This window comes from Lemur catta, chromosome 18 (genome assembly GCF_020740605.2).
Source record: "Lemur catta isolate mLemCat1 chromosome 18, mLemCat1.pri, whole genome shotgun sequence".
NCBI classification, from domain to species: Eukaryota; Metazoa; Chordata; class Mammalia; order Primates; family Lemuridae; genus Lemur; species Lemur catta.
In genome coordinates this window covers 43003684-43031138 of record NC_059145.1, presented here as the reverse complement: position 1 = coordinate 43031138, position 27455 = coordinate 43003684, and the positions used below count along the sequence as shown (strand labels likewise).

Here is a 27455-nt window from a genome sequence, read left to right as displayed (position 1 = left end):
CCTCCCAGGTGCCTTGCTCAGGAATGACTGATTGATGGAGAGCACTGAATCAGTGTAAGTGAGCGAATTTTAGACCTGTAATTGAATTTCCAGTGCCCTTTCTCCATCTGTAAAGTGGTCCTAAACAAGAGTTTCTATCTTAGAAAGATCAGGTAGGGTCATGATATGGGATACCGGGAGGCTGGGTCCTGAGAAGGAATCAATGGCAGTGACATCAATATTCACATTAGTCTGGGCACTTTATTTCAAAGCAGGGAAGTATGTCCTTTGGTACGTGTGATTATGTGGATGACGTGCCACCATTCAGAGTACAAGACACAAAGGTCCCTGAGTATAGATGCCAAACGTTGGACTCCATGGCTAAGGACAGCCGAGTCCCAAATAGTATTCAAAAAGAGGCTTGGGCACATCCTGGTTAGTAGTAACAGTCAAACAAGGACTCCACCACATACCTGCCCAGAGCTCTGAGGTTATGTGAGGGGCCATCGGAGCAGCCATCACCAGCAGGGCACACAGAGCATCCTCAAACTCGGGGCTGTGGAGAACGACTCTCTGAGAGGCTTGCTGAGGAAGAGAAGAGAATGTCGTAAGAAGTGACCATGGGTATGGAAGGCCATCAACGTGGCTAAAGTCTAGGGACCAAGCAAGTAGGAAGAAACTCTCTTTACCATCCATTTTTGCTTGGGACAAAGAACTTCTCCCATTTAATCATAGCATTAAACAAGCTACTGCTGTTTTACAGCAAAAACAAATACATTATTATTCTGAATATTAACCTTGTCCTCAGTCAGTTAGCTCTCACAACTACTCTTGAGGGTGATACTCTTTTTTTCTTTTTTTGTTGAGACAGAGTCTCACTCTGTTGCCCCAGGTAGAGTGTTGTGGTGTCATCAGCTCACTGCAACCTTAAGCCCAACTCCTGGGCTCAAGCCATCCTCTTGCCTCAGCCTCCCAAGTAGCTGGGACTAGAGCGTGTGCCACAACACCTGGCTAATTTTTCTATTTTTTGTAGAGACAGGGTCTCACTCTTGCTCAGGCTAGTCTTGAACTCCTGACCTCAAGCAATCCTCCCGCCTCAGCCTCCCTGAATGCTAGGATTACAGGCATGAGCCACTGCTCCCAGCCGAGGGTGATATTCTTACCTCATTTGACAGATGAAAACCTAAGTATCAGAGAGGGAAGGTAATCTGCTCCCCAGTATAGGATAATCAAACTCTTAACCACAGGTTTCCTGTGTGCTCCAGGCCCAGTGAGAAACCGTGAAGCCGGCTCAAAGGTTTTACATTGTGGAACCCCCAGGGCAGAGGTCCCCCCTCGGGAATCTCAGGGACCCCTATTGTCTTAATCATCTTTCCCAGCAAATATGCAATTTCTTCCTGAGGCGTGGCTCATTGGTTAACCCTGTCACGCCCATGCAGTAAACAGAGTCCCTGCTACGTGGCAGGCTGTGAGGATAAGAGGACCAGAGGGCACAGTCCCTGCCCTCAAGGAGCTTCCAGTGGAGTGGGGGGCTGGTGGTCAGCACACTGGTGTGAGCGGGGTGTGTGGTCAGAGAATGGCCAGGAAGGCAGACAGGCCGTCCTGAGGTGGCCGAAGGGAGTTTGTTGCTAGAAGAATTTTGTGGAGGCCGGCAGCTCTCATGGTGCCCTGAGGAAGTCATGCTAAAAACTGGCCTAACAAGGTGGTGGCAGTCAGTATATGTTCATACCACCCTGGGACAAAAACAGTTTTGGTTTAATTTTACGACATGTTTGTTAAATTTAAAAGTAAGGGCTCACATGAGGTATTCTGCTGGGTATAGAGAGGCCAAAAATACTATACACAGTCTTTTTTTAAAATGCGTGTACACATGATCTCTAAAAAATTGCCTGAGATTTGAAATATAACTTCATGGGTAAAGGAACAGAGAAGGTCTGTCAGAAAGGCTGTGGACATAACTAGCTTCGAGGCAGTAAGATTTCATTTTTAAATTACATTTTTGTAAAATATTTGCCTCTTTTTTCCTGACTGAAAAACTAATACATAGTATAGCAAATAAGGCAAAAACAAAACCACTCTTAAGTGTACCATCTAGAAAAATCCTGTATTTTATCCTGTTCTCCAAAAATACAAAAATGTGTGTATATACACACTTATTATGCACATAACGTTTTCACAATTGGGATTCTCACCACGTGGTCACTTTTCTATCACATATTTTTACTTAACACTGTATCATAAACAATCTCTGATTTTAAGTGTTCTTGGAGGACACCATGCTAACGGTGGTGGCACATTTCCTTCTTCCTGATGTGACACGAGTCATTTCACCATTCCCCCATCAGGGGACACGTGAGGTTCCACGTCTCTGGGATTATAAACCATCTAATGAACACCTCTGGGTCAAAGGACATTACATAATCCCAGGGCTGCCAGCCTCACAGCCGGAGCGCTTCCTGGCAAGGTTCCGTCACCCACGCCCCTGACTGGTACGTGAAAACCTATCTGAATCTTTGCAATAGCGTGGAAAACAGTTATGTTAAAGAGCCTCTGCAAATTTGATAGGTTAAAAAAAATACCATCATGTTTTTAATTTGTACTTCACGATAATTAGTGAGGCAGACTTTCTTTTGCCACAAGTTTATTGCCTATTTCTATATCATCTTCTGTGAATTGTTATCTTTACATATCCTTTGACCATTTTTTGGTTATGTATTTTCATATTATAATAATATATAGAAGTATTTTATACATTAAGGATATTAACCTTCTGTCTGATATATTTGTTACAAATGTTTTTCCTAGTTTTTAATCTTTTAGTATGGCATATTTTAGTATATTGGAAATGTCAAGTTTTATGTAATTAAATCTGTAAATTTCTTCTACTATTTTAAAAGCTTGGAGAGGACTTTGTTTTAAAAAGCATTTGTTAATAGTTTCAATGAATTCTTTTGTTGTCCAACAGCTAATAACATTTGTTGACAAATTCCCCAGGCAAGAAAAGTCACAGTCACATGTAGCAAGAAGATGAGTCCCTGTTGAAAAGGCTGATTTCTGTTTTCAATGAGAACAATTCGGATCCATCCAGGTTAAATAAGGTATCACAAATTTGTTCAGGAAATCAGGCAGTGGGGGTGTGAGGTGCCAGAAGAGACGGAAGCCTGAGTCTGGTCCTGGATTTGTCACTAATCAACCAGATATGTCATTTAACTCCCCTGGGCCTTAATGTTCTCATATGCAAAATACTGGTAGAGAAAGAGGTTGGGCCAGAGAATCTCTAAGAACTTTCCAGCAATAAAATTAGGTTGTAACTAGGGAGAAAATGCTTCCTTAAGCACAGCGAGGTGACACTGTGGTACTCTCTGTCCCTAACCTGGGGCAATGCAGGGCCGTCACCACACCTCTCCCTCCCTCCTCTGCCACCGGCAAGTGAGGACGGACAGGCCACTTACCAAGAGGGCACTGCTGAGTCCCATCAGTTGAGAAATTGCGGAATTCAGTGAGAAGTCCTCTGTGAAGCAGGCAGTCACCTGTTGGTAAAAGTTGAATCATTCACTTTCTTCAAAATCGTTTTAAGCTTTTCACAAAAACAACAAAAACCCAAAACTGAATTACCAAAACAAAAAGTAAAATTAAATGAATGCAATCAAAGATATTTATCCATATATTCACTGTCTCAAATAATCTCTATGTTGCATCAACACAAACACTTTTAAATTCAAAGTCAATGCTGTTTCCACTATTCAAGACTGCTCCTCTCCCACCCTGTCCAGGACAGTGCGGGTTCCCACAGCAGGTGCTTCAAGAAGCACCACTGGTTACCTGAACAGGAGGCAGGACCCACTGATGAATAAACATCAGAATAATAGTAAACAGGAGACAGGGAAAGGATGTCACTTCTCCCTGGTCATGTGACTTTAATTCACAATGATGGTTATTAGTATACGGAATAAAGTTAGTTTTACATTTTGAAATGTAGAGTCAACATAAGAACATTAATACAACTTATTACTTTTTTTATGTCCATATGCTTTTCAATTTTGACTATGGGTAGGAATACAGAAAAATAACACATCTTCAAGATGTCAAGAATTTCCAACTTGTTGAAATAACCCAATTCTATTATCTGACAGAATAGAAGAATATGCCAAATCCAGAGAGGAAATATGCGGTATGAAAACAATCGCTCAGGCACCACTCAGATCCCTGAATTCAATCGAGTGAGCTCTGTTCCTCCACACAGAGAGGGTACAGAGGACAGAAATAAAGCTGAAGAAGTGTCACTAAATGAGACTAGCTGGATTCAGGGCCACTTCAGGCCTCTCCACCGGCGAGGAAAAAACTTGCCAAGTCATCAATGCCACCAGTTATTAGATAAGTGACCTTGGCTGATTTTATAAGATTGAATCAGCATGGCTTAAAAAGAAAATCAGCCTAAGAAGAATTTGGGGTATCAGACATCCATTACAGAATGACTTCAGGCTGGGCGCTGTGGCTCACAATTGTAAACCCAGAACTTTGGGAGGCTGAGGCAGGAGGATTGCTTGAGACCAGGAGTTCAAGACCAGCCCGGGAAGCATAGTGAGACCCTGTTCCTACCAAAATTTAAAAAATTAGCTGGGTATGGTGGTGCATACCTGTAGTCCTATCTCCTTGGAAGGCTGAGGCAGAAGGAATGCCTGAGCCCAGGAATTCAAGGTTATAGTCAGATATGATCATACCACTGCACTCTCGTCTGGGTGACAGAATGAGACTCTGTCCCAAAAAACAAAACATAAAACCAAAAAGACACTTCAGATTTGCAAAAACTAATGCATAATAACTCACATGGATATTGTGTAACAAAGTAACTGAGTGGGAAAGTATGAGCATCAGGGAACTTGGATTCCAATCTCTGCTCAGTTCCTCACTAGCTGTGTGACTTTAGGGAAGACATTTAACCTCTCTGGGCCTCATCTCTGTCCCCATCTGTAAAACGAGGATGCTAAAGAAGAGTCTCTTAGTGCTCCTTTCAGTTCTAAAATTGTGTTTCGGCCGGGTGTGGTGGCTCACGCCTGTAATCCTAGCATTCCAGGAGGCTGAGGCGGGAAGATCCCTCGAGGTTAGGAGTTCGAGATCAGCCTGAGCAAGAGTAAGACCCCCGTCTCTACTAAAAATATAAAAAAATTATATGGACAACTAAAAATATATATAGAAAAAATTAGTCGGGTATGGTGGCACACGCCTGTAGTCCCAGCTACTCAGGAGGCTGAGGCAGGAGGATTGCTTGAGCCCAGGAGTTTGAGGTTGCTGTGAGCTAGGCTGACACCACGGCACTCACTCTAGCCTGGGCAACAGAGTGAGACTCTGTCTCAAAAAGAAAAAAAAAAAATTGTGTTTCTGTTAAGATAACATATACACTGTGGGGTCAGGCTGATCTTGAATTTGGTTCTCTGCCTGGATGTGTTAAGTATGGAAACATGGGTCGTGGGCAGCGTCCATCCACCCAGGATGGACAAATGTGAGACATTAGAGAGGCATTTCCTGAGGGTATCTCTTTCCTTTACAACGTTTGTGCTGTTGCTCCACCTTGGTAACACATCCAAAGCAGTGGGATCAATTAATCAAAGTAAGTAGGGCCACCATAACAAGGAAGGAAGAAGACCCACAGTGGCCCAGCCCAAAGCAGGGTGGGCTACATGGAGCACGAGGCAAAGGCTCCCAAACAGTGCTCAGTTACGGAATCAACTGGTGTCCCCTAGAGGGTTTCTGACCTGAGAGATGACCGAGTTCTTGTACTCCCAGAGCTTCCTGGCCTCGGCTTTCTCCTTGTTACTCAGCAGCTCAGGCTGGGGAATCTTCCCCGAAGCCCTGGCCTCAATAAATCGAGTTACCAAGGACCACAGACGTTGCTGCCATCTCAGCACTCCCGGGAGAGCATCAGCTGAATTTAGCATCAGTACATGAAAAGAGAAAGACCACAACATGAGAATGATCGGTTTGGTTATACTGAGGCTGAGAAAAACATCTGTGAATTGATGGGACGCTTCACCGTGCCCTGACGGATTTCTCCGAGCGGAGGCTGGAGGGTCCTCCCTGGCTTCCAGTGCCTGGGAGGTCAGACCAGGACGGAGCTCATCGTATCTTAGTGCCCCAGATGTTCAGAGCACTGGGTGGCAGGGCCACTCAAAGTGCTGCTCACCAACCATCACGAGCTCATGACAAGATTAGAAGCTTGGTCAGGACGTGCATCAGCACACTGCCCCCTTGATTAAGCAAGCTTGCTGTGACGAAAATGCCATGGAGCTGCCAGTGTATCTGGGAGACACAGTCCACTTACGCTGGTTAAAGTGAGATCTCACGTGGACGGGTAGCAGCCAGTGGTGGTGGTGCATGGACCACGCTTGCAGCTGCACTGCTGTACGGTGGGAGGTACTTTAACCCAGTCCCGTCCTTGCCAGGTATGTGTGTATGACGTGTTTCAAACACATTCCTCAAATCTAGCTGTTAACCTGGTCTTTGGTGAAGCAGAATGGCCAGCCATACTAGGGCCAGCCCAGGTCCCTGTACTCTGGACACTGGGCTAGGTGATCTCAAGCCTGGACACACAGCAGAACCTTCTGGGAGGCTTGTTAGAAAAAGATTCCTGGAGCCTGTCCCCGGGGTTAGGGTGGGAGCCAGAAGCTGTGCCTGTATACCTGTGCTTTCCAAGCCCTCCCAAAACTGGCATCTGCGACCACCATTCCCACTAGCCATGGTACGTCAAAATAAATGGCAGTTCCTCAAACGGTATGCATACTTCACACAAGTCTCCAGATCCCAGACATCTGATTTTTCTCTTCCATAATGACGCCCGGGGCAGACTATAAGAAGGAAAAATCAGTGACTGTTGGGCAGTTTACCGTAGGAGAGCCAGATACTCAAGATTTTTACTTCATGTCATCTTAGCTACAAGCAGCTCTGGAGACACAAATCTGCCCTGTGGGGGGAGATGGAGGTTGCCGTGCAGTGACTGAAGGGTCGCAGGTAACTCCAGGCTCAGGGCCCACCAGGGTTTTCTGGACTGGTGAGGGAGAACGACACTGCTCTAGAAAAAACCTGTCAAGGTAGATCAGGAGAGCACTGGCTTCTTGGACCATGACAGGCATAGGGGTAGCACAGAAGCCAGTCTGTCTCTAAGGAAACAGTCCTCAAGGTGTGGTCCCCGTAGAATGTGCCAGAATCTCCACAGAGCTTGTTCGAAGGCAGACTCCTGGGCCCCGTCCTGGAGGCTGTGTCAGCAGGTCTGGGATGAGGACTGGGAATCTGCCTCTGTAACGAGTTCCCCAGCTGATTCTGAGGCTCGCTTCCATTCGAGTAGCACTTACGCTGGTCTAAGAACGGTACAGGCTGTTGGACACACTGCTCCTTGCTTTGCGGAACTGATTCCTAGAGTTCTCCACCACCGTCTTCAGCAAACACATTTCCTTCCCCAGACTCCTTTGGAGTCCAGGGCAGATCACAAAGGAAGCAGGCCAGGAAGAGGAAGGAGACTTACTCTTCACATCCCACAAGATATCCTTCTCCGGAGGGGCGGCAAAAAGGATGTAGAGGCGAATTGTGTCGATCCCATACTGCTCTACAACTTCCTCGGGGTCCACCCCATTGTGTTTGGACTTACTCATCTTCTCCCACGTCACCTCTAACTTCTCTTTCGTTTTTGCATGCACGGGAACAGCACCTAGATGCCAAGGATACATAGGTATGGTGTGTGATTCTCAATTGGTCCCATATCGTCAACAAGAAAATAAATACTGGGTGAGCAATGAAATGTCCATTTGAAGAACGGCACTAAATCACTTGATGCGCTGTCTCTCCCTCTATATTATAAGAATGTTTTTATTTTTAAATAAAGAAGGCCCACCTCCCACCACAGACCTTCCTTTCATGAATAAATAGTATAGTTATAATGTCCAGCAGCAGCTTTTTCTACAAAACAATTTCCCCCTTTATAAGTAAATTATTTATGTACAAAAAAGGGAGGTAAGAAAGAATAAGCAAACCTGCACATACTGCTGTTTTCTTTATGGATTCAGGATCTCTTACACAAGGTGGCAGCTGACCTGTCAGGGTCTCAGAGCAGCAGGGCACATTGAGAGGTCACCTCACTTTGAGGCTTGGTCCCCCACCATGCTGCAGTCACCAAGACATGGTCTATCAGGGGACGCGGAGCTAACTCTCGGGCTCATGCTAAGTGTGGCGGTCCGTTTGTGGTGCCAGCCATGCACATCCTGTTCTTTGGAAGTGTCTCCTCTTCTACCCACACGCCATGGTCTAAATGATGCTGACAGAAGAGGCCTTAAACGGCCATGTTTGGACAAGGTGACCTTGTTGCCAAGCCCTAGTGGATAGGACCAGTAAGGACACCTGACAAAGCTAAGCCTCTTTCTCAGGATTTGGAAGTGAGGGACACAGAGACTCCGTCTCAACACTGTTGGGCACTAGAACCATCAGGTCCTAAGGAGACGGGGCAAGACTCGCCACTGTGGCTACCCAAGGTCAATCTGTAAACTGAAACCGGGGGAACGCAGCATCCCAGTCTGGCAGAGGAAGAACAGAGCAGGAGAACAGAGAGAAGCAGAAGGAGGAAGTAGAGGCTTGAGAAAGAGAGAGGGAAAAAGGAGTGGCTGTGTGTCCCGCAACCACGTTAGGGTGACGCCCCTACAATCCGTGTGTCATACCCACCTTTGGGTGGAATTTTCTTCCTTCCAGTCAAATAAGCCCTGGCTCTAACAGCAACCAAGCTCCCAAGGGACCAAGTTATATACCTAAAGGCTGTACGCATCATGAGAGGTACACCTGTTAGGTAGACAGAAGCGTGCCCCTGCTGGTCAAAGCTTCTCACGCAGCAGGCAAGTCTGCGTGGGAAGGGAAAAGATGTTCACAGGACAGCCTGGCCCCAGGTCATCAGAGCAAATGGAGACTGAAGCCCTGGATGATGTTCTAGCCAGGCTGTGGAGAGGCTCAGGGAACTCTTGCCGCCTCTACCCTGCCTTGGGCTCTGTCTAGCCTTAACAGCACTGTTCTGCAAATTATGAAAAAATTTATCTTTCTGGGCAGGGAAGTTGAGAGGTTACAAAAAGGTGCTCCCTTTTGGCAGATGTGGCCTTGAAACATATGGTTTGACAAGTGGCTGGGTTTCAGGCCAGCTCTTTCCCTTGGCTGGCACGGTGCCTTTGTGCAGTGCACAAACTGAACAGCTATACATGGGCAGCCTTGCCCGTAACACAGAGAATACTTCGCTAACTGCTGAAATTCATGTGCCCCTGAATTTAGTGTCATACCTGTCTGGCTTGTGCTGGAGAGACACTGCCAGTTCTGCTTCTCCAGCTCTTTTCTCCCATGGGCCATTCCAAACCCTGATATAGTATTGCTCTAATTAGGTAATTCTGCTGACTGCTTCCACCCAAACCTGTCTCTAGTGTTTGGCTTGGGAGGCTGCCTGCTATTTAAGAGGTTGTGTGTACCCAAGCTTATCCATCGTGCACTGGTTTTTCCCAATGTAGGCCAGAGTGCAGGGGATTTCTCACAGCTGCCTCTATGTATGCATACCCCACTCCCCCAATTTTCTAGCATGTCATCTATTTCGTTGTGTGCTGGGCGCATGTGACAGACACACCCTCATCATGCCACCTAAAGCTTTGGCAGGAGGAAACATCTTTGAGGTAGGGTCAAAACGCAGAGTGGAGGGAAGAGGCCTGGGAGAGCTGGGAGAAGAGGGAAGTCTGGGGAGTCGGGGAGAGGTATTCTGCTGGGCAGCGCTGGGGGGCAGCTCTGGGGTGTGCAGGATTAAGCAGAGTGGTGGCCCCGAGGTTCTGAAATGTGCCACTAGACCGGAGGAGCAGACAGCAGCCCCAGGACCAGTCTTCAGGGAGCCCAGAGCACGCTGAGGCCTGTATCCCGAGGCCAACAGGTCCCTCCCCCAGATTCTCCACCCAGCCACGGCCCAGTGGCAGATGCCTGCTTGCTCGATAGCTCTCAGGCCTGGCCCGGGTCCTCTGTGAGTACCTGGATGGGGCTGGATGGGCCATTCTTACCCGTGAGATCGACCTCCTCCCTCCGTAGATACTGTCCAGATGGTAGGCGGAATGTCTGCCCCTTGATAAGGCCTTGGGCCAGCAGCTTATGAAAAGGCTCTCTGAGGAAAGATGAGAGGAGAGGAAGCTGGAGGAGTGGGGACACAACGCATCATGACGACAGCAGCTCAGACCTCACCTGCTGATGGGGAGAAGTAACTGCCCTTCAGAAAAGAGGCTGGCTGACCAAGGCTACTTGTAAACCCAGCTTAGGCCAGGCACAGTGGCTCATGCCTATAATCCCAGCACTGTGGGAGGCCAAGGGGGGAGGATTGTTTGAACCCAGTAGTTCAAGACCAGCCTGGGCAACACAGCGAGACCCCATCTCTACAAATAGAAAAATTAGCCAGGCGTGGTGGCATGCGCCTGTAGTCCCGGCTACTCAGGAGGCTGAAGCAGGAGGATCACTTAAGCCAAGGAGTTTGAGGCTACAGCGAGCTACGATGATGCCACTGCACTCCAGCCTGGGTGACAGAGCGAGACCCTATCTCTTAAGAAACAAACAAACAAAAAACTCAGCTTAAACAAATGGCTACCTATAAATAAGTAAGAAAACTGAGTCAACTCAGCAGGTATTAGCCACAGGTCTAACTTCCACCATGGCAAAGTGGAGAGAGCCCAGGTCTCAGATTTGGAAGGCATGGGTTAGATTTTCAGTTCTGCTCCTCAATGAGTTCTACGAGCCAAGGCAAATCACTTGCTCTGAGTGTCAGTTTGCTTACCTGTAAAAGGTGGATAAAAAAATTCCCTGCCTCAAAGGGCTGTTGGGTAGACTAAATCAAAGCATTGCATAAAAATACTTGTAAATGTTTAAAAAACTCACACAAATGTCAGCTATATGCAGAGCTTAGCACAAGCAGGGATCATAAGGACCCGGAGGTTTGGTTAGGGTTCCGTTCAAGGAGGTTCCTTTTTCCTTAACCTTACATGTAGTACCTGTTTGCATTCTTCAAAATATTTTTAAACCATACAAGTTATACATGAATATATCCTTTCTGTTCAAATCCAAACACTACCCTTCCTTTTCAGGCCTACTTGCCTCCGAGGAGGCAGTTGTTATTAATAGTTTGGTGTGAACCCCTGGAAAAGTCTAGAGACTTTTTCCAATGCCTTTATATATATAAACATGTGTATATCCATATACCGTTTTATAGATTTTTTTTTGGATTTAAATAAATTGGATTACATCTTGTGTATTACTTTGTAGTATTCAACTTAATGATATAAATGGATTTCTCCATAGTAGTTCATATAGATGTATCTTGTTTTTTAAACAAGTACCTGGCATTCTATGGTATGGATGGATTTTAATTTATTCATAGTGCCTGTTTAAAAAAAGCAGTTTTAATCACATCCTTACTGGTTAAACAGTGAAATATAAATTTTTTCTCTTAAGAGGACAAGAAGAGGTTGACTTTCATACTGGAATTACTTTACTTCAAAGCTGAAATTTTTTATTCTTAAGAACCTGCCTGATTCAGTTTCTAAGAATTTCAGCAAGACCTATTCCAAACTCAAAGCATGACTCGTGGTGGCAACTGCTGATACCACAGGTAAGAATTTCATATTGTTCAAGGCCGCGGGCAGGAGCATTCACATACTGGAGACACACTGCACCTTCCAATGTGCAAACCCAGGGGTGCTTCAAGTTCACTTACATAGGGTGGTGGTTTTTACTTAGAGTTTCTAAAACCCAGTATGCTCCAAGAGGCCCAACAGGCTGCAAACCCAACTCTAGTGAGGTAGGTGAAAGGAGCCGGCTCTGTTAGTTTGATAGGATTCTCATTTCACACACGAGGTCATCTAATTTCAATGGACCCTGGCGCTGAGTGAGGCTTCTACAAAGGCTCCTGATTGTACCCTGTGTAGCCACTGCCATCACAGCTGTGAGGACAGAGGCGACTGAAAGGACATTCTCCAGTGGATTCAGGAGGAGGCAGTGAAACCGAGAGAATGGGAGGGAGACTGAGGGTCAGCTAAAAGAAAAGGATTCCCAGCCTTCATGTTTTAAAATCTTGTTACGAGCGTGAGTATGTGTGTGCATGCGTGTGGTAGTAGTGGTGGTGGTGGGAGAGGGGGCTTATTTTCCAAGGTGGAAAAGATCCAATATGTTTAACATTCAAATGGAAAAGTAACACGTATTTTTGAGACTTCTTCAGTATATGGTTGCTTTATTCGATGTCACGAGGCCCACTGAGCATGCTACTGTGTTAATGTGTTAGAAATTCCACATGAGCACAAAAGTAATCACACCATTGTTCAGGCTCTAAAATCTATCCTAATAAACTCTTTAGAGTCATAAAACTGCCACGCCTCCCACCTCCTCCAAGACATCCTTTCAGCAAGGTCAATCGGCAAGAGATTAATGTGCTTTTGTGCTACAGTTCATGTCTCAGCAAGATTCTCTGAAAATGTGACCCCTTACCCAGAAGGATGTGAAAAATGCTTTACTTATTTTTTTTTTTCTTAAGAGATTTACATCTCTCTCTGTTTTTTTTTTTTTTTTTTTGAGACAGAGTCTTGCTCTGCTGCCCGGGCTGGAGTGCTATGGCATCAGCCTAGCTCACAGCAACCTCAAACTCCTGGGCCCAAGCGATCCTCCTGCCTCAGCCTCCTGAGTAGCTAAGACTACAGGTGCATGCCACCACGCCCAGCTAACTTTTTCTATTTTTAGTAGAGATGGGGTCTCACTCTTGCTCAGGGTAGTCTTGAATGCCTGAGCTCAAGCAATCCTCCCACCTCAGCCTCTCAGAGTGCTAGGATTATAGGTGAGAGACACTGCGCCTGGCCTGAAAAATGATTTAAAGATCAAATGCACTAAGATCTTATACTGCATTCAAAACACAAGCACAAGGAAGGAAAAGCAAGGCTGTCTATGGTTCCCTGTTTTCCAGGAATGCTGGCACAGACACCATGAGGAACCTGTGTCCTCAGGCCTCATGGGACCTGGTAGGGCTTTGATGGCCAAGGGCCCAAGTCTGCATTTCCCAGGCCCCTTTTGGGAAGCATGTCCGTCAGTTAATGAAACTGCCTCAAGCAGCTCAGAGAACTGTATCCCACAGACCGAACGTGTGGTTCTCTCACATCCAGCCCCCGTCTGCCTTCCTGGCTTCTTCTCTGCCACTTACAGGTACTTGCTCCTCACAGAGGCCACACACACACCTGGCGGAACATGCCATCTCCCTGGGGCAACCAGGACTCATCCTTCACCGCAGAGCTCAGGCCTTCCCTCCTCTAGGTGGCCGTCCCTGTCTAGGTGGCTGTCCCTGTCTGCACGGCCCCCTTCACACAGCCCCAGGCCCCCCATTGTGCTTACATAAAAACTGGCCCATCCCCTGCCCCACACCCTTGGTGGCAAGGACTATTATCTCATTCTTTCCTCTATCCCCCACACTTAGCACTGGGCCCAAGCGATGATGGGTGTCTTTAAAAACGTTTCAGTTGTGGATGAATAAATGAACAGGCGGGTGGGTGGTGGGATGGAAGGATGGAGACTGGCTGTTTGCTGTTGCTCAGCTCCTGCAGCCAACTTCACCTTCCAGCCAATTTGAGGTGGCACCTGGATTTTAACCTCATTACATGAATAACACAACAGTTTAAAAACCAACAAAAAAAATGGTATGGCTACTTTTTATTGTAGGTGGAGAAAGAGGCTGGATGCACATACATTTAAAAGTACAATGCAAATTGAGCTTGTGTTTTATAGGGAAGGGGCGCCTGCCCCTAACACCCAGGGTACCTGCACTGTAGCACCAGCAGGATCGATGGTGCAGATCTGCACACATGCAGGGTGCATATTTTTGAACAAGAGTTCATCTTTTAGGTTAGAATCTTCCTGAAATAATTTTACACAAAGTGGCCTAACACAAAAGAAACAGACTGTAATCTTTTCTTTGATGTGGTCCCAGTAGGATGAATTTGCCTACTGCCTTGGGCTCTAGTGTTCCTGTACCAGGTTTTGAGGTTTTCCCTTTCCTTTCTCAGGTACGTATATGGCTTTGGTCACTCTTAAGTTGTTTCTTTTTTTTTTTTTTTTTAGAGACATCATCTTGCTCTGTCACCTAGGATGGAGTGTAGTGGTGTGATCACAGCTCACTGCAGCCTTGAACTCTTGGGCTCAAGTGATCCTCCTGCTTCAGCCTCCCGAGTAGCTGAGATTACAGGTGCACACCACCAAGACCAGCTAATTAAAATTTTTTTTTTTTGTAGAGACGGTGGGCGGGGGCGGGGGGGGGGCGGTCTCATTATGTTGCCCAGGCTGGTCTCGAACTCCTCGCCTCAAGCAATCCTCCTTGAGCCACCGCGCCCAGACGGGTCCACTCTTAAATTTTAAAGAAGATATCTTTGGATGGAAGTTAGGAGAGAATAATCTAGAACTAAAGATAAAGACAGGTAGAATGAATAAAATAAGCAGCAATGAGCCTCAAGAAGGGGCTGGGGAAGAAACAGGAATTGTTTGGTTTCTGCATTTTATCAAGTGGTGCAACACTGCCACCTTCTGGGAGCCGATGGAATCACAACATGCCAAAATCTAACCCTAACACCAGCTGGTCTAAGGCTGCAACTCCTCAGACCTTATCTTTTAAAACTTCTTTTTTTTTTAAGGTGAACTGTTTTTTTTTGTTTTGTTTTTTTTTTTTTGAGACAGAGTCGCACTCTGTTGCCCAGGCTAGAGTGAGTGCCGTGGTGTCAGCCTAGCTCACAGCAACCTCAAACTCCTGGGCTCAAGCGATCCTCCTGCCTCAGCCTCCTGAGTAGCTGGGACTACAGGCATGCGCCACCATGCCTGGCTAATTTTTTCTCTATATATTTTTAGTTGTCCAGATAATTTCTTTCTATTTTTAGTAGAGACGGGGGTCTCGCTCTTGCTCAGGCTAGTCTCGAACTCCTGAGCTCAAACGATCCACCCATCTCGGCCTCCCAGGGTGCTAGGATTACAGGCGTGAGGCACCGTGCCTGCCTAAGGTGAACTGTTAAATGAAGTGTAGCACACATATTGAAGTGTCTGAGTCCTGGGGGTACACTTGATGAATTTTTACAACATAAACACACCTGTGTAACCAGCACCCAGCTCCATTAGCAGAAAGTGACTTCTAGGCACTGTCTCCTCACCACAGGCACCCCTGCCCTCACTGCTAACACCATTGTTTAGTTCGCCTATTTCCAAACTGTTTCTAACCATTTGTGACTGAGGGGATCTCACACTGGAGGTTCTTCCCGGAACCGGCAGGTGTGCCCTCCCAAAACAGCAGTGCACCCAAACCAAGGCCTGCTAGTCAGATGAATATGTCTTAGTTTCAGAAAGCTGGCAACAATGCAACATGATCGCTGAAGCTCCTCTGGACTCTGTCTTCTCCCAGGGGCGCAGTATGGCAGGGGTCAGCTCAGATGGGTCATCTAGAGCAGGGAGGGCACAACTTGGCCTGTCTGCCCCAGTGCCCTTGCCACAACCACCCAGACATTGCTGATCAGTAGCAGCACCTCCCGGTTCACTCAGACTGGGCCTCAGAATTATTCTTAGTACTACATTATCAGAAATCACAGAGTTATGGCCAGGAACGGTGGCTCACGCCTGTAATCCTAGCACTCTGGGAGGCCGAGGTGGGAGGATCACTTGCGCTCAGGAGTTCAAGACCAGCCTGAGCAAGAGTGAGACCCCATCTCTACTAAAAATAGAAAAATTGGCTGGGTGTGGTGGTGCATGCCTGTAGTTCCAGCTACTCGGGAGGCTGAGGCAGGAGGATCCCTTGAGCCCAGGGGTTTGAGGTTGCTGTGAGCTAGGCTGATGCCACAGCACTCTAGCCTGGCAACAGAGTGAGACTCTGTCTCAAAAAAAAACAAAAAACAACCCCCCCCACATAGTTATTATGTGAAATCCATCATTTATTTCTTCAACAAGTATTTGTTGGGTGTCTGCTGAGTGCCTGGCGCTGAGCTAGGCATTTGGGATGTACTGCGGGCAAAGCAACCCCTTCCCTCGGGAGACAGCCTGCTTGTGGCCTGGCCACTCCCAGAGCTGGGAGGGAGGAAAAAGAATCTAGTCATATATGACAAGCTCCTCTTTCCAAATCAAGCCCTGATTCCTCAGCATGGCCACCAAGGACTCCTCCCTCTCCCTTTTCACTCACTCTGATCTTTCCAAGTGTTGCCCACACGTGCATGTCCTTACTCACATTGTTACCAAAACTCTACTCCTTCCAGGCTCAACTCAGATGCCTCCTCCACTGGGAAGGTGTCTCAGAACTTTATGGTCTGAACCAATTGCTCTTTCCTCGATGCATCCAGTGTGCTATCTGCGACTATGTATTCAGGTTAGGTGCTTACCTGTCTGGCTTTCTCCTCCTCTGAGGAGGAAGAAAATCCTTCAAGACCCTCCCAGTGCCTCGCTCTTAACAGATGCTCAATAAATGTTAACTGCTTTGAACAAAAATCAAGCTTGGTTCTGTGAATGAATGAATAAACCTATCAGCAGCAGAGGTGGGGGATAATGTGGATGGGACACAGGAAGCAAGAGAGGAAGGAAGGGAGGTGGGGGGGGGGAAGGCACTGGATGCCACGGCTCCCAGTTGGGGCCACCCACTTTCTGCAGGGAGGGGTGCAGTGACAAGTCGGCAGGAAGGTCAGCAGTAGCTAGGGAATGAGAGTGGGGACGTGCCCTGACAGTGTTCATGCGCAACTTCACAATGGGGAAGGGGCGCTTCCCAGCTCCTGGAATCCTGCTCATTCCCCGGTGCTCTCCCCTGACTCTTCCAGGGCTCCAGGGAACGCTCCACAGGGCTTTGGGAATCAACTCTCACTCTCTTGGCTGAAGCCCACCACATCTACCTCTATATGTAGTTTAACTCTGAATATTTTTCATTCAATACATACATGTGTGACAGTTGGGTACAGAGCACTTTGCAATTAACTGGAGAGCTTCCAGTAAAACAGGCGGCCCAAGACATGCTCATAAATAACCATCAACATTACAAGAAAGAGGCAGTAAGTGTGACACAGGGGTACAAGGTGCACGGGGAATAAAGGACAAGGGAACATCACAGGCCCTGCTGGACTTGGAACCCAGGCCTGCTGGAGAAGACATCACACCACATCGCCAAGTTCCTCATTCAGATTCACAACTGGGGTAACGTATTTCCCATTTGTTCATTTATTCACTCAACAGATGGTACTTGGGAACCAACTTGTGTAAGCAACTGAGTTATTCATTCATCATAGTGACTGTGCACAGCAGGGGCCTTTATAAGAGAGTGAAAAATCTGCAACTCTAAACCACCAACAAAACCCTTCTGACTCAGAGACGATCAAATTCAGGGGTCATTACGCCTTGAGGAAGGCCAAGATTCTTCTGAGTCAGCTTTCTTCTTACTCCTTCAATGCCACCCCTAGAGACAGATCATGTTTACTTGCACTGAAACACAGCTACATGCAAGCAGAACGACGAAGAGTGGGGAAATCATCAGTACTTTCTTGTTAGTTCATATTCCACTAATTCAGAAATTGTAGCTGATACCTGCTGGGCATTGAAGGCCACCTTTGTCCCACGAAGAAAGGAGGGAAGGAGAAAAGCTGAGAGGGACGGAGGGGGTGAGTAGGGTTGCTAATTATTAGGATAAACAAGGAACTTGAGAATATAGATTGATACAGGCTATTTTAAGTGCCCTTATAAAAATCACTGTGTACCAGGAATGTGCTGATTACGAGTGGCTAAAGAATCTCAGGACACAGCAGAGCCCTAACTAGTTGCTGCAGATGACATTTACCTGTATGAAGCCCTGAATGGCCTGCTGCCCCCCGACTGGCCTGCTCAGGTGTACTTACCTACTTACGTAGACCTGAAAAGAAAACAGAAGGCTGTGGATCTCTGAAAATGGCTTCTAACTTGGACTTTTCATTAAATCAGACTAACTTGACCTCTTCTTCCTGGCTCTGTGCCTAGGACCATCATGTTCATGCAATTAGCCCAGTTTCTAAGTATTGGCCACAGCTCACTCTTAAAATATCACTGCTCCCATTTCCCAGCAGCCAGCCAGTAGCACAGAAGGAGGCCCTCCTAACACAGCAAGACCCAAGTACGGCTTCTCTTCCCTTCCTGTTCCTTTTCCTAACAGCTCTGTTTCTGGCTGATCAGAGAAACAGGAGAAAACTCCGCAGATGGGGCCTGCTGAGCTCTCTGCAGTCAGCAGGGGGCTGGCCTGGCCGTTCAAGCAGGAGCAACCAGAGTGGGCTCGCTTCTGACAGCCACCACTCTTTGTTGATTGCAAACTGCAGGGAGAATTTCAGTTCAGGAAATTTAGTGTTTCTCTGAGTTGCATGAAAAAAACAACAACAAAAAAGCTGATGAGACTTCATGTTTATAGCTATCTCCTGCAAAGGGAGAGAAAAAGCTTCCCGACCTCAGGTCTGTGGACGTGAGCATGTTCTCCCACTGCAACATGCCCCTCTTGGCAGCTTTCATCCTGCTGCTGCCCACCAGGAAGGAGGGAAGCTAAACGCAGATGCCCACCCCACACCAGGAATCAACCGGCTCAGCGCATTTCTCTTGCTCAGAACACATACTGCACTGGCCGGGCGTGGGGGCTCACGCCGGTAACCCTAGCACTTGTTTGGAGGCTCTCAAAAATTCTAACTGGAGAATTCTGAACGAGCAGGTGGTTTTCATTTCATTTGTGGTGAACCAGTTTACCAAAGCAAACCTCTGATAAAGAGGAAACGCCCAGGCACAGTTTTCAGAGGCTACCGCTGCCCTGAAGTGACTGAGCAGCAGCAACCCTGGCAGCAGCGCCGAGAAACAGCTCAGGTGACTTTCTGTACCTTCTTCAACATGGTCAGCCTTCTGAGTACTTAAAGCAAATCTTTTTTTTTTTTGGGGGGGGGGGAATATGGAATAGAATCTTATCATCTTGAAAAGGATTAAAAAACAATAATTGCATAGGTCTATTTAAATTTACACCATGTCACTGTTCCTTAAAGTTGCTGGTGAAGCAAATCCCGGGTGTCACCGGGAAGCTCTGTACATTAGAAGTGCATGTGAGTATAACAACACATACCTGAAACAGTGTTTTAAAATTATATTAGAATGCTGCAAACTTTTTCTCCTCTTTGAATATAGTTTTAAGTCATTGTAAGGAAGTCATATAGCCAGACAGACCCCTGTGCTATCCCTGAGGATAGCTGGCCACTGAAACACTGGCTGATTGATTACTTCTACAAATAATTATTTAGAAACTGGCAGAAATATGCCTCACTGTTAAGGCGCCAGAAATCACTTACATATGGTTGCTATTTTTAGAACTACGTGAGAAAGGGATATTTCTCAAGTTGTATTTGGTCTCTAAACGTAACCTCTAACCAATTCTTGCTATCCCAAGGAGGATGTTTCCTTTAAAGAACACAAACTTTTTCTGTTTATATCAAGGGATTGAACTCAATTTCTTTAAACAAATATTCACTAAGAAGGACAGTAACAGGAAATAATTCCCAGCCTCAAGGGTAATCCTTTACTAGGATAATGCTGTTTATGTGGTTAGTGTCCTTCTGATGCAGACTGGTTTATTTTTACACATGAAGGCCTCTGGGACTAATGAGGAGAAAATTATTTTAAGCATTTAATTTATACCCTAAATTAGTTTTCTGTACAGTAGACTTCTTTTAATTTACATGTGCAGGTGCAGGGTCAGTGAGCTGGCTTGAGGGTGGGGTGAAGGGAGGGAGCTTCCAGTGTGTTTCATTTTAATAAAACTGGCTCTCAGTCTATATTAAAGAGGTTTTAAAAGTAATATATTATTTATGAAAATTTTAAAAACACATATCCTTCAGCCCAGGACTCCCCAGTGTTAGGACTTGACCCTACAGATAAGCTCCCAAATCTTAATACTTGCTAAGAATATAGAGTCACTGGACTTTTTTTTTTTGGTAATAGTAATTAGAAAAATAGGTGACTGCTTAAATAATTTATGGTATATCCATATGATGGAATTCTATGCATAAATTAAAAAGAATGGGAGATTTATACGTGCTGATATGGAAAGACTATGTGATTAAATCAAAGAACATATTAATATATACAATATAAGTTACATGTAAAATGAGTAAATCAATAAAAATACACATGTGGAAATAAGCAAAATATTTTTCTGGAAGATATCAAAGTTAAAAAGTGAAGAAAGGGATAGAATGTGGGGTATAAGAAGAGAAATATTAATGTTCATTTTCTGTGCAGTTAAAATTTTTTAATCCTAAATATGTCTTACTTTTGTTTTTGTTTATATTATTATTTATTTGTTATTTTTGGGTCAGAGTCTTGCTTTGTCGCCCTGGCTAGAGGGCAGTGGTGTCACAGCTCACAGCAACCTCAAACTCCTGGGCTCAAGGGATCCTCCTGCCTCAGCCTCCCAAGTAGCTGGGACTACAGGCATGCGCCACCATGCCCGGCTAATTTTTTCTATATATTTTTAGTTGTCTGACTAATTTCTTTCTATTTTTAGTAGAGACGGGGTCTCACTCCTGCTCAGGCTGGACTCGAACTCCTGACCTCAAGGGATCCTCCTGTCTTAGCTTCCCAGAGTGGAAGGATTACAGGCATGAGCCACTGCACCCAGCCTAGTTTTGTTTTTAAATTGTCAAGATGGGTTATCTGGATAGGGAAATAGACATTTCCCCCTTTTTTTTTTTCTCTGTAATTAAAATATATTCTAAAGGATGTTGTATTAAACAAATAAAACCCAACAGAATGACAATTGAAAAAAAATTCTAGGAATTATGCATTTGGCTGTAGATCAGATAAGAGAACCTGAGTTTTTGTCCTTATGAAAAGCAAGTGAAAAAGCCAGATGGGATATACAATATATTGCTTTAAATGTGTCATTGAGCTGGCAAAAACCAAACCAAACCAAAACAAAAATGTACCAAAAACACCTAAGGAAAATACAGTTCCTGAAGCCAGTTTCACCCTCGGGGTATCTATGCAACCCCAATGACCATGAACTTTTGAGCATGGTGCAGAGCACAAAAGATGGGATATAAAATCTGGGGCCAACCAACTTTAGGAGTCTAGGAGACCTCAAATAAGGCAGGAACCATCAATAGAAAGGTGAACTAGAAATAAACCTATGGTTCAGGACAGAAAAGCAAGGAAACTTGCCTACCTTGACCATGGTGATATGTGGAAGGGAAGAAAAATATTTGTACTGAGAATTTGTAGACATAAGTTGACCCTCATATGGGTTTGGAACTAAATTTATGCTACCTGTATGGGCCTAAAAACCTCAAGCAGAAATTTAATTTAAAGTGGTCTTGGGTTGGTAGCATCTCCAGGCAACAGGGAGAAGCTAACACAAATCATCTCTAGGAGAGAGGCTCCAAAGAGTTTCCATAAAGAAAGGTTCAAGGAATATAAGGTCACAGTTAAAATACACACACACATACTTTCTCTCTCTCTCTCTCCCCCTCCAAGGAAGTAGGCACTATGAGTGAGAACAGTAGAAATAATGAATGACTAAATCAGACCCATAATGACCTTAAATATAGAATCATCAGTCAGATAATATAAAATAGTTATATTTAATATATTTTAGGAAACAAAGGCTTGAAATATAGCAAAAAGACTATAAAAAAAATAAAGGAGATTAAAAAACCCTAGAACTTCTACAAATGAAGAATATAATAATTGAAATAAAAAACTTGGCCAGGCACAGTGGCTCACACCTGTAATCCTAGCAGAAAAATGAGGAATTCAAAATTCAGGATAGGTGTTAGCCAGAGGAGGGGTGATGGGTACAGGAAGAAGGATAAGACTGAGCACCCTGGGGATTCTAAGGTACCTGTAATATTCTATTTCTTAAACTGAGGAGTGGGGCAAGCATGTTCATTTTATTCTTTAAATTATATAATACATTACATATATCGCTTATATATATGATGTATTTCATGGGGGAAAAAAGCACAAACATTTTCTGAACATTATGAAGAACAGATTATAGGCTAACAGGTTAAGAATTTATCAATGGATCTATAATGTGATTCTCTATCTTCTAATTGTTTATTTACATTTATCAGAGTGATATACCAAGGCAGGATTCAGTCAAACTTAGCTTACATAGAGGGACCAGATGACAAGCATGACCTCACATGAGATACTGTAAAAGCCATAAACACTATGGACCACTCCTCTCTGCCTCACAAGTAACAATCTCAAATTAAGGCACGCAACACCACATCCCAGAACTGATTAAGCAATAGAAACATACCTCAAATGGTTAAGGCTGACAATGACCTCTAAGGTACACTTGACAAATAGGATTTTCCTGCTATATGTATACCTTGCTTCAGAAGAACTGACATCCCCTTCAAGTTGCCATTCATAGAACTTAATTCTTTTGCAAAGTAGTATAAATGCTCACCTGTGTTTGACCATTTTTTGATCATGGCAAAAATGACTAAAGAATCTCGCGTAGAACAAGTGCATGACAGCATGTTCTTTCCCTCCAATGTACAAATCCACAGGCATCCAGTAATCTGCCAACGCTGTGTTAAAAGGGCTGGAGGAAAGAGAAATGGGCACTTTTTTTAAAACCTGCTTTGCTGAAATTGTATAAATTAGACAGAGCTATTATAATTTGCATATGCCCTGAAATGAATTATGTCAAGGAATAACAGCGATTTTCTTTTTAAAATATAGTAAGAGAAAAGCTTAAATAATGAAAAAGTCAGATCCATGTTAATTTATAAAATTTATAAAAACTGTAACAGAAGACATCACTGAAATATTTGAACAAACACAATTTTCATACAAAATGAGGACAAGAAGGCCAGGTATGGTGGCTCATGCCTATAATCCCAGCACTTTGGGAGGCCGAAGCGGGGGGAATGCTTGACACCAGGCTGGGCAACATAGTGAGGCCTCATCTCTGCCAAAAATATAAACAAATAAAAAATTAGTTGTGTGTGGTGGTACGTGCCTGTAGTCCCAGCTACTCAGGAGGCTGAGGTGGGAGGATCACTTGAGCCCAGGAGTTCAAGACTGCAGTGAGCAGTGACCATACCACCACACTCCAGCCTTGGGGACAGCGTGAGAACCTGTCTCTCTCTTAGGAGGGAAAAAAATGAGGACAAGAGGAAAATATACCAGCAAAAAGTCATCTCAGTACAATGCATATTTCAATATCTAGATTTATTTTAATTTTTATTATGATTAGAGAATTAAACTTTTGAGTTCTTACCAATAGAGGGCAATGTGGCATCTACAATGGAGGTTAACATGCAGATACGAAGTACTCATTTTAAAACAGAAATTCAATCTTAATTTTTAAAAGCTGCCTTAAAGTATAGTCAGTAGGAGCCTGTATATGGCTTGCTGGATGTGATGAAGCAAAGTTAGGATTAATTGTCATCAAATAGCCCAATAACTCTCTCTCACCTCATAGATACTTTTCAGCCAACAGATAAATGAAAGGCTTCCTCAAACTCCCAGGTCCTAATAGACCCTGGAGAGGAAAGGAAACACCTCTATTTTCTGGCTGGGACCCTCAAGAAAAGGGGGCTGGGGACAGACCTCTTCATTCTCAAAGTTAACACCCTCTCTTGACATCAGCCAGCCAAAAAAACTTCGGCCTTTGGAGGATTTCAAACATTTGTGAATTCTCTCCCCCACAGCTCAAGGCCCCCTTTCCCCAGCACGGACTTGGCTGGCTCCTGCTCTGAGGCTGGAAAAAGAGCCTGTCACTCAGCAGGGGACAAGCCTGGCCACCACCACACGTTTGCGTCTGAATGTAGCTCCGTGTTCTCTCCTCCTGTCACTGTGCCAGAATTCTGGTAAAATTAAAAGAACATTTTTTTTTCTTTGTGTGAAAAATAGTTCCTTAAAGAAATTCAACTGCCAATCCAGGCGACAGAAAAGAAAGGAAAGTGAAGGATGGTATTTAGCCAGAAAACAAGTTTGGGATAAATTAAGGAGTGAAATGTTGAAAGTAGCTACAGCTTGGATTTCTGATCGAGCCAGGAAAGCATCCTAGCGAGAACTTGAGCCAGGGCTGAAGCTAGCGGCAGTGCGTTATGAGGGACATGGAGTGCTCTGTGGAATGCACAAGCTGGGGGCTGTGGAGGTCTCAGGAGGTACCTTCTGCCAGTCAAAGGTCCCATCACTGAATCTGGAGCCTCATCTGTAGGAAGGCTTGCCACTGAAGCACCCTGAGGAGGCCAAGAGTCTGGCTCCCCTCGCAGCCTGAGCCGGCTGTTACTAAGCAGAATGCACTGGTGGCTCCTTCTAGAAGGCGGGCCCCAAAGAGGAGCCCCTCTGTGGGCTAGACAGGGCCAAGCTGGTGCTTCCCAGCCACAGCAGTCACCTCGCACCCTCTCTGCCTTTGCACAGCTCCATGTACTCGGGATCCCACTCATTTCTGAAATGTTCTCAAACTATAGACTCACAATACTGCGGGCCAGAACCCTGGCAGGACAAGGCAGGAGCACCCATCTCGCCAGAAGTGTGTTATTTTACAGGCAATAAAGAATACATGTAGACGACAGGGTTCCAGAATATTGGTACCACGGATAAGAACAATCTGGCAAGGTCCTTTTAATCACAGTGCTGAGTTTCCTCCTGGGCTCTGGAAGAGCTCCCTTCAGCTCTCATTCTCTCTCTTTCCCTAGCTACCTGCTGCTCTCTTTCCCTTAATTTCTTACTTGCTTTTTGGTCAAAGGCATACATGAATATAGCTGAAAAATAAAATAGCACCCAAAGGTTTATAACAAAAAACAATGGCCTCCAGCCCCCATTCTTCCCTTCCTCCCAGGCCTGTCCCTTAGCCACTTTAATTCTTTTGACTCTTCCTCCTGGCAATTATTATAAAAATATGTTCATATTCTTTATTGATTTATCAATTGGAAATTATCTGTTGACCGTATGTGATTAGAGGTGATGCTTCTGAGCTCTCTCACACTCGCCACCTCCTAACGTAGAGTTACATCGTTTTTTCAGTTAAATAAATAACATTTCATCTCTATAATCATATAAATGCAGTTCACTACAAGGAGGATATTATAATGGCATTTCCTTCTCTTTTCTATTTTTCATTTGCCTTGTGCTGGGATTACTTGGCTGTGAATAATCTAACTTAATAATTTAACACACTCCCTCTAAGAGAGCCTGTTTTGAGGTGCACAGTTGACCGACCGATTCTGGCTGCTGCACCTCTGGGCCCACTCTGGTGTTGCTCCTGGCCTGTGCTCTCCCAGGCCGCTCCCAGGAGACTAGAGGGAGGGGGCTAGACTAGAGCCATTTCTGCCTGACTTGGGACTCTGCAAGGACAAGCTTTGCTCGGGGCTTCCCAGAGGCCAGGCTGAGGCTTCCTTGAGACGGGCTGTGGTCTGAGGCTCTTCCTCCCAATCCTTTCTCCTTCCCCTTCCCCATCACACCTTTCACATCTGCACCACGGTCTAAGGGCTCCCCCTGCCTACTCCTGCTCCCCTCCTCTTTGTCTGGCATAGGCATTACTCACTCCCAAGACATCTCCTGCACAACTCATTCCATCCTGGTCTCCATTTCTCGGACGACCCAAACCGACACATGTGCCAAGCCTTGGACAGAGGCTTTACCTGTGAGGGTTGCAGGGATCCGTGTATCTGAAGTAGTACCAGGCAGAATCAACAAAGGTGTCCATCGTGTCTGTCTCTCTCTTGGCTGCTCCCTTGCACCTAAGAAATAAATGAAGTTCATCAACTGGTTTCTTTTTAAATTTTAATGCTGTTTCCCACTAGCTTTTGAGAGAGCTATGGCAATGAGTATGAATTTAAAATGTCACAAGAATAATGCCACATCATGAAAAGACAATCCAGAGAAAGCTCTTTTTGTGCCTTACAGCACATGATGTTTTGAAGAAATTTACAAAATAAAAATTTCAATCTTCAACAATTAAAAGTCTCATTCTCTTATTTCTCTGAATTTAACCTGGTAGAAAATCTAACCACTCAAAAAGACAAGACATGATTAAGTGTCTCCTTTTTGCATCCACTTCTATTTCAGGCACATCAAGACTGCCTTCAGCCCATGCCTGCTTTAGGATGCTTATGAAGCAAATCGATGCATGAAGAGAACTGAAAACCAAATGGAGTGAGATGGATTGAAAATAAACTTTTTTTCTACTTCTGCTCTGGGGTGGGGGTACAGAAGCCCACCGGGATGACCGGAGGAAGATAAGTCACCTTGGAAGCCCCAAGGCAGTGGTGTGCTGGAGCCAGCTCACACCAGCTTGTGAGAATCAATTGTTAGCATCTCTTCCCAACTCTGTGACAAGTGACGTCAAGCTTGTAGCTTGAAATTAGTCCTGGTGGGAGTATGTACATCACAGAAACTGGCAAACACTATAAATCAGAGAGCTGGTTATTACATACTACCACCACACCACTGTGTAAAGCTAGCTTCCTCACAGAAGGGCGAAGAGAGCCTGGTGTTCATGATGGAGAATAAAGTGGGACCCTCGGTGAATGAAGGGTTGAACAGCAAAAGCAATCCCTGTCCTAGGGATGGAGATGCCCGGGGAGGACCAAGGTCTCACAGGGACCCAACTGCTACACGAATTCTTAGGAACATTCTCAGGGTTGTGGGCCTGTGGGACTGAAAGAACCAGGCACCAAAGCCACGCCGCCTGGGAACTCCAGAGAGGGTGCCCTTATCAGGCCTAGCATGGGAGGGGCTTAGCCCCCGTGAAGACTCCTGAAGGCCTGACCAGCAGTGGATCAGCATCTGCTGCCTGACGGGCAGAGCCAGCCATCAACAGGGCCGCCCTGTGGCAGTGAGAAGCCACGGCAGTACACGGCTCCAACATGGGGCTCTCCCTTCTCAGGCCAGCTATCTCTCCAAATATTGCAGTTTGGGCAGTGTAAGTCCTCAGGGGCTCTTGGAGAATTTGAGGGGGAGGATGAGGAATCCCAAGAGGAAATGATGAATCTTCTGTTAATCTAGCATGCAAGAGCTTGAGTCTGCTTTTAATTTAAAACTAAAAGTAGGGTTGCATTCATTATGAAGAAGTTCATACTGGCTTTACAAATATTACCCAAGGAAAAGCCAACCCCCCACCACCACCCCCAGTCCCCAAGCCAGCTGATTAAATGCAAATGGCTGAGCAGACAGCATGGGAGCCCCAGATCTGGCCGGGCTCTGGGACCCCCTAAGAGTCCCCCAATTCTAATCAGGGGTCCTCCCACTGGGAACAGCAGTGGTACCCGAGGGTAGGAGCTTGTTAGAGAGAGCCCTCAGGGAATCCTGTTTGCTACCACCAGGGCTGCTGTAGGAAGCCGGTCTCAACAGTGCATTTCTAAATTAAAGCCAGATCTTTTTATTTGGAGACCAATCAACCAGAACACAGGTAACTATTCCTTGAAATAATTAGA

The 27455-nt window shown here is 45.4% G+C and overlaps 1 protein-coding gene across 3 annotated transcripts in view; it reads right to left on the bottom strand.

Moving 5' to 3' along the window:
• The window catches only part of LARS2 (leucyl-tRNA synthetase 2, mitochondrial), a 130563-nt gene that overhangs the window by 16011 nt on the left and 87097 nt on the right, over positions 1-27455 (bottom strand). For all 3 annotated transcript variants that reach the window (XM_045529805.1, XM_045529806.1, XM_045529808.1), the window contains 7 exons: positions 25662-25760; positions 22472-22609; positions 10035-10135; positions 7496-7678; positions 5733-5902; positions 3432-3509; positions 453-564 (listed from right to left, as the gene is read on the bottom strand). In XM_045529805.1, coding sequence (XP_045385761.1) covers positions 453-564; positions 3432-3509; positions 5733-5902; positions 7496-7678; positions 10035-10135; positions 22472-22609; positions 25662-25760 — 881 coding nt within the window. The remainder of the gene's footprint in view (positions 1-452; positions 565-3431; positions 3510-5732; positions 5903-7495; positions 7679-10034; positions 10136-22471; positions 22610-25661; positions 25761-27455) is intronic.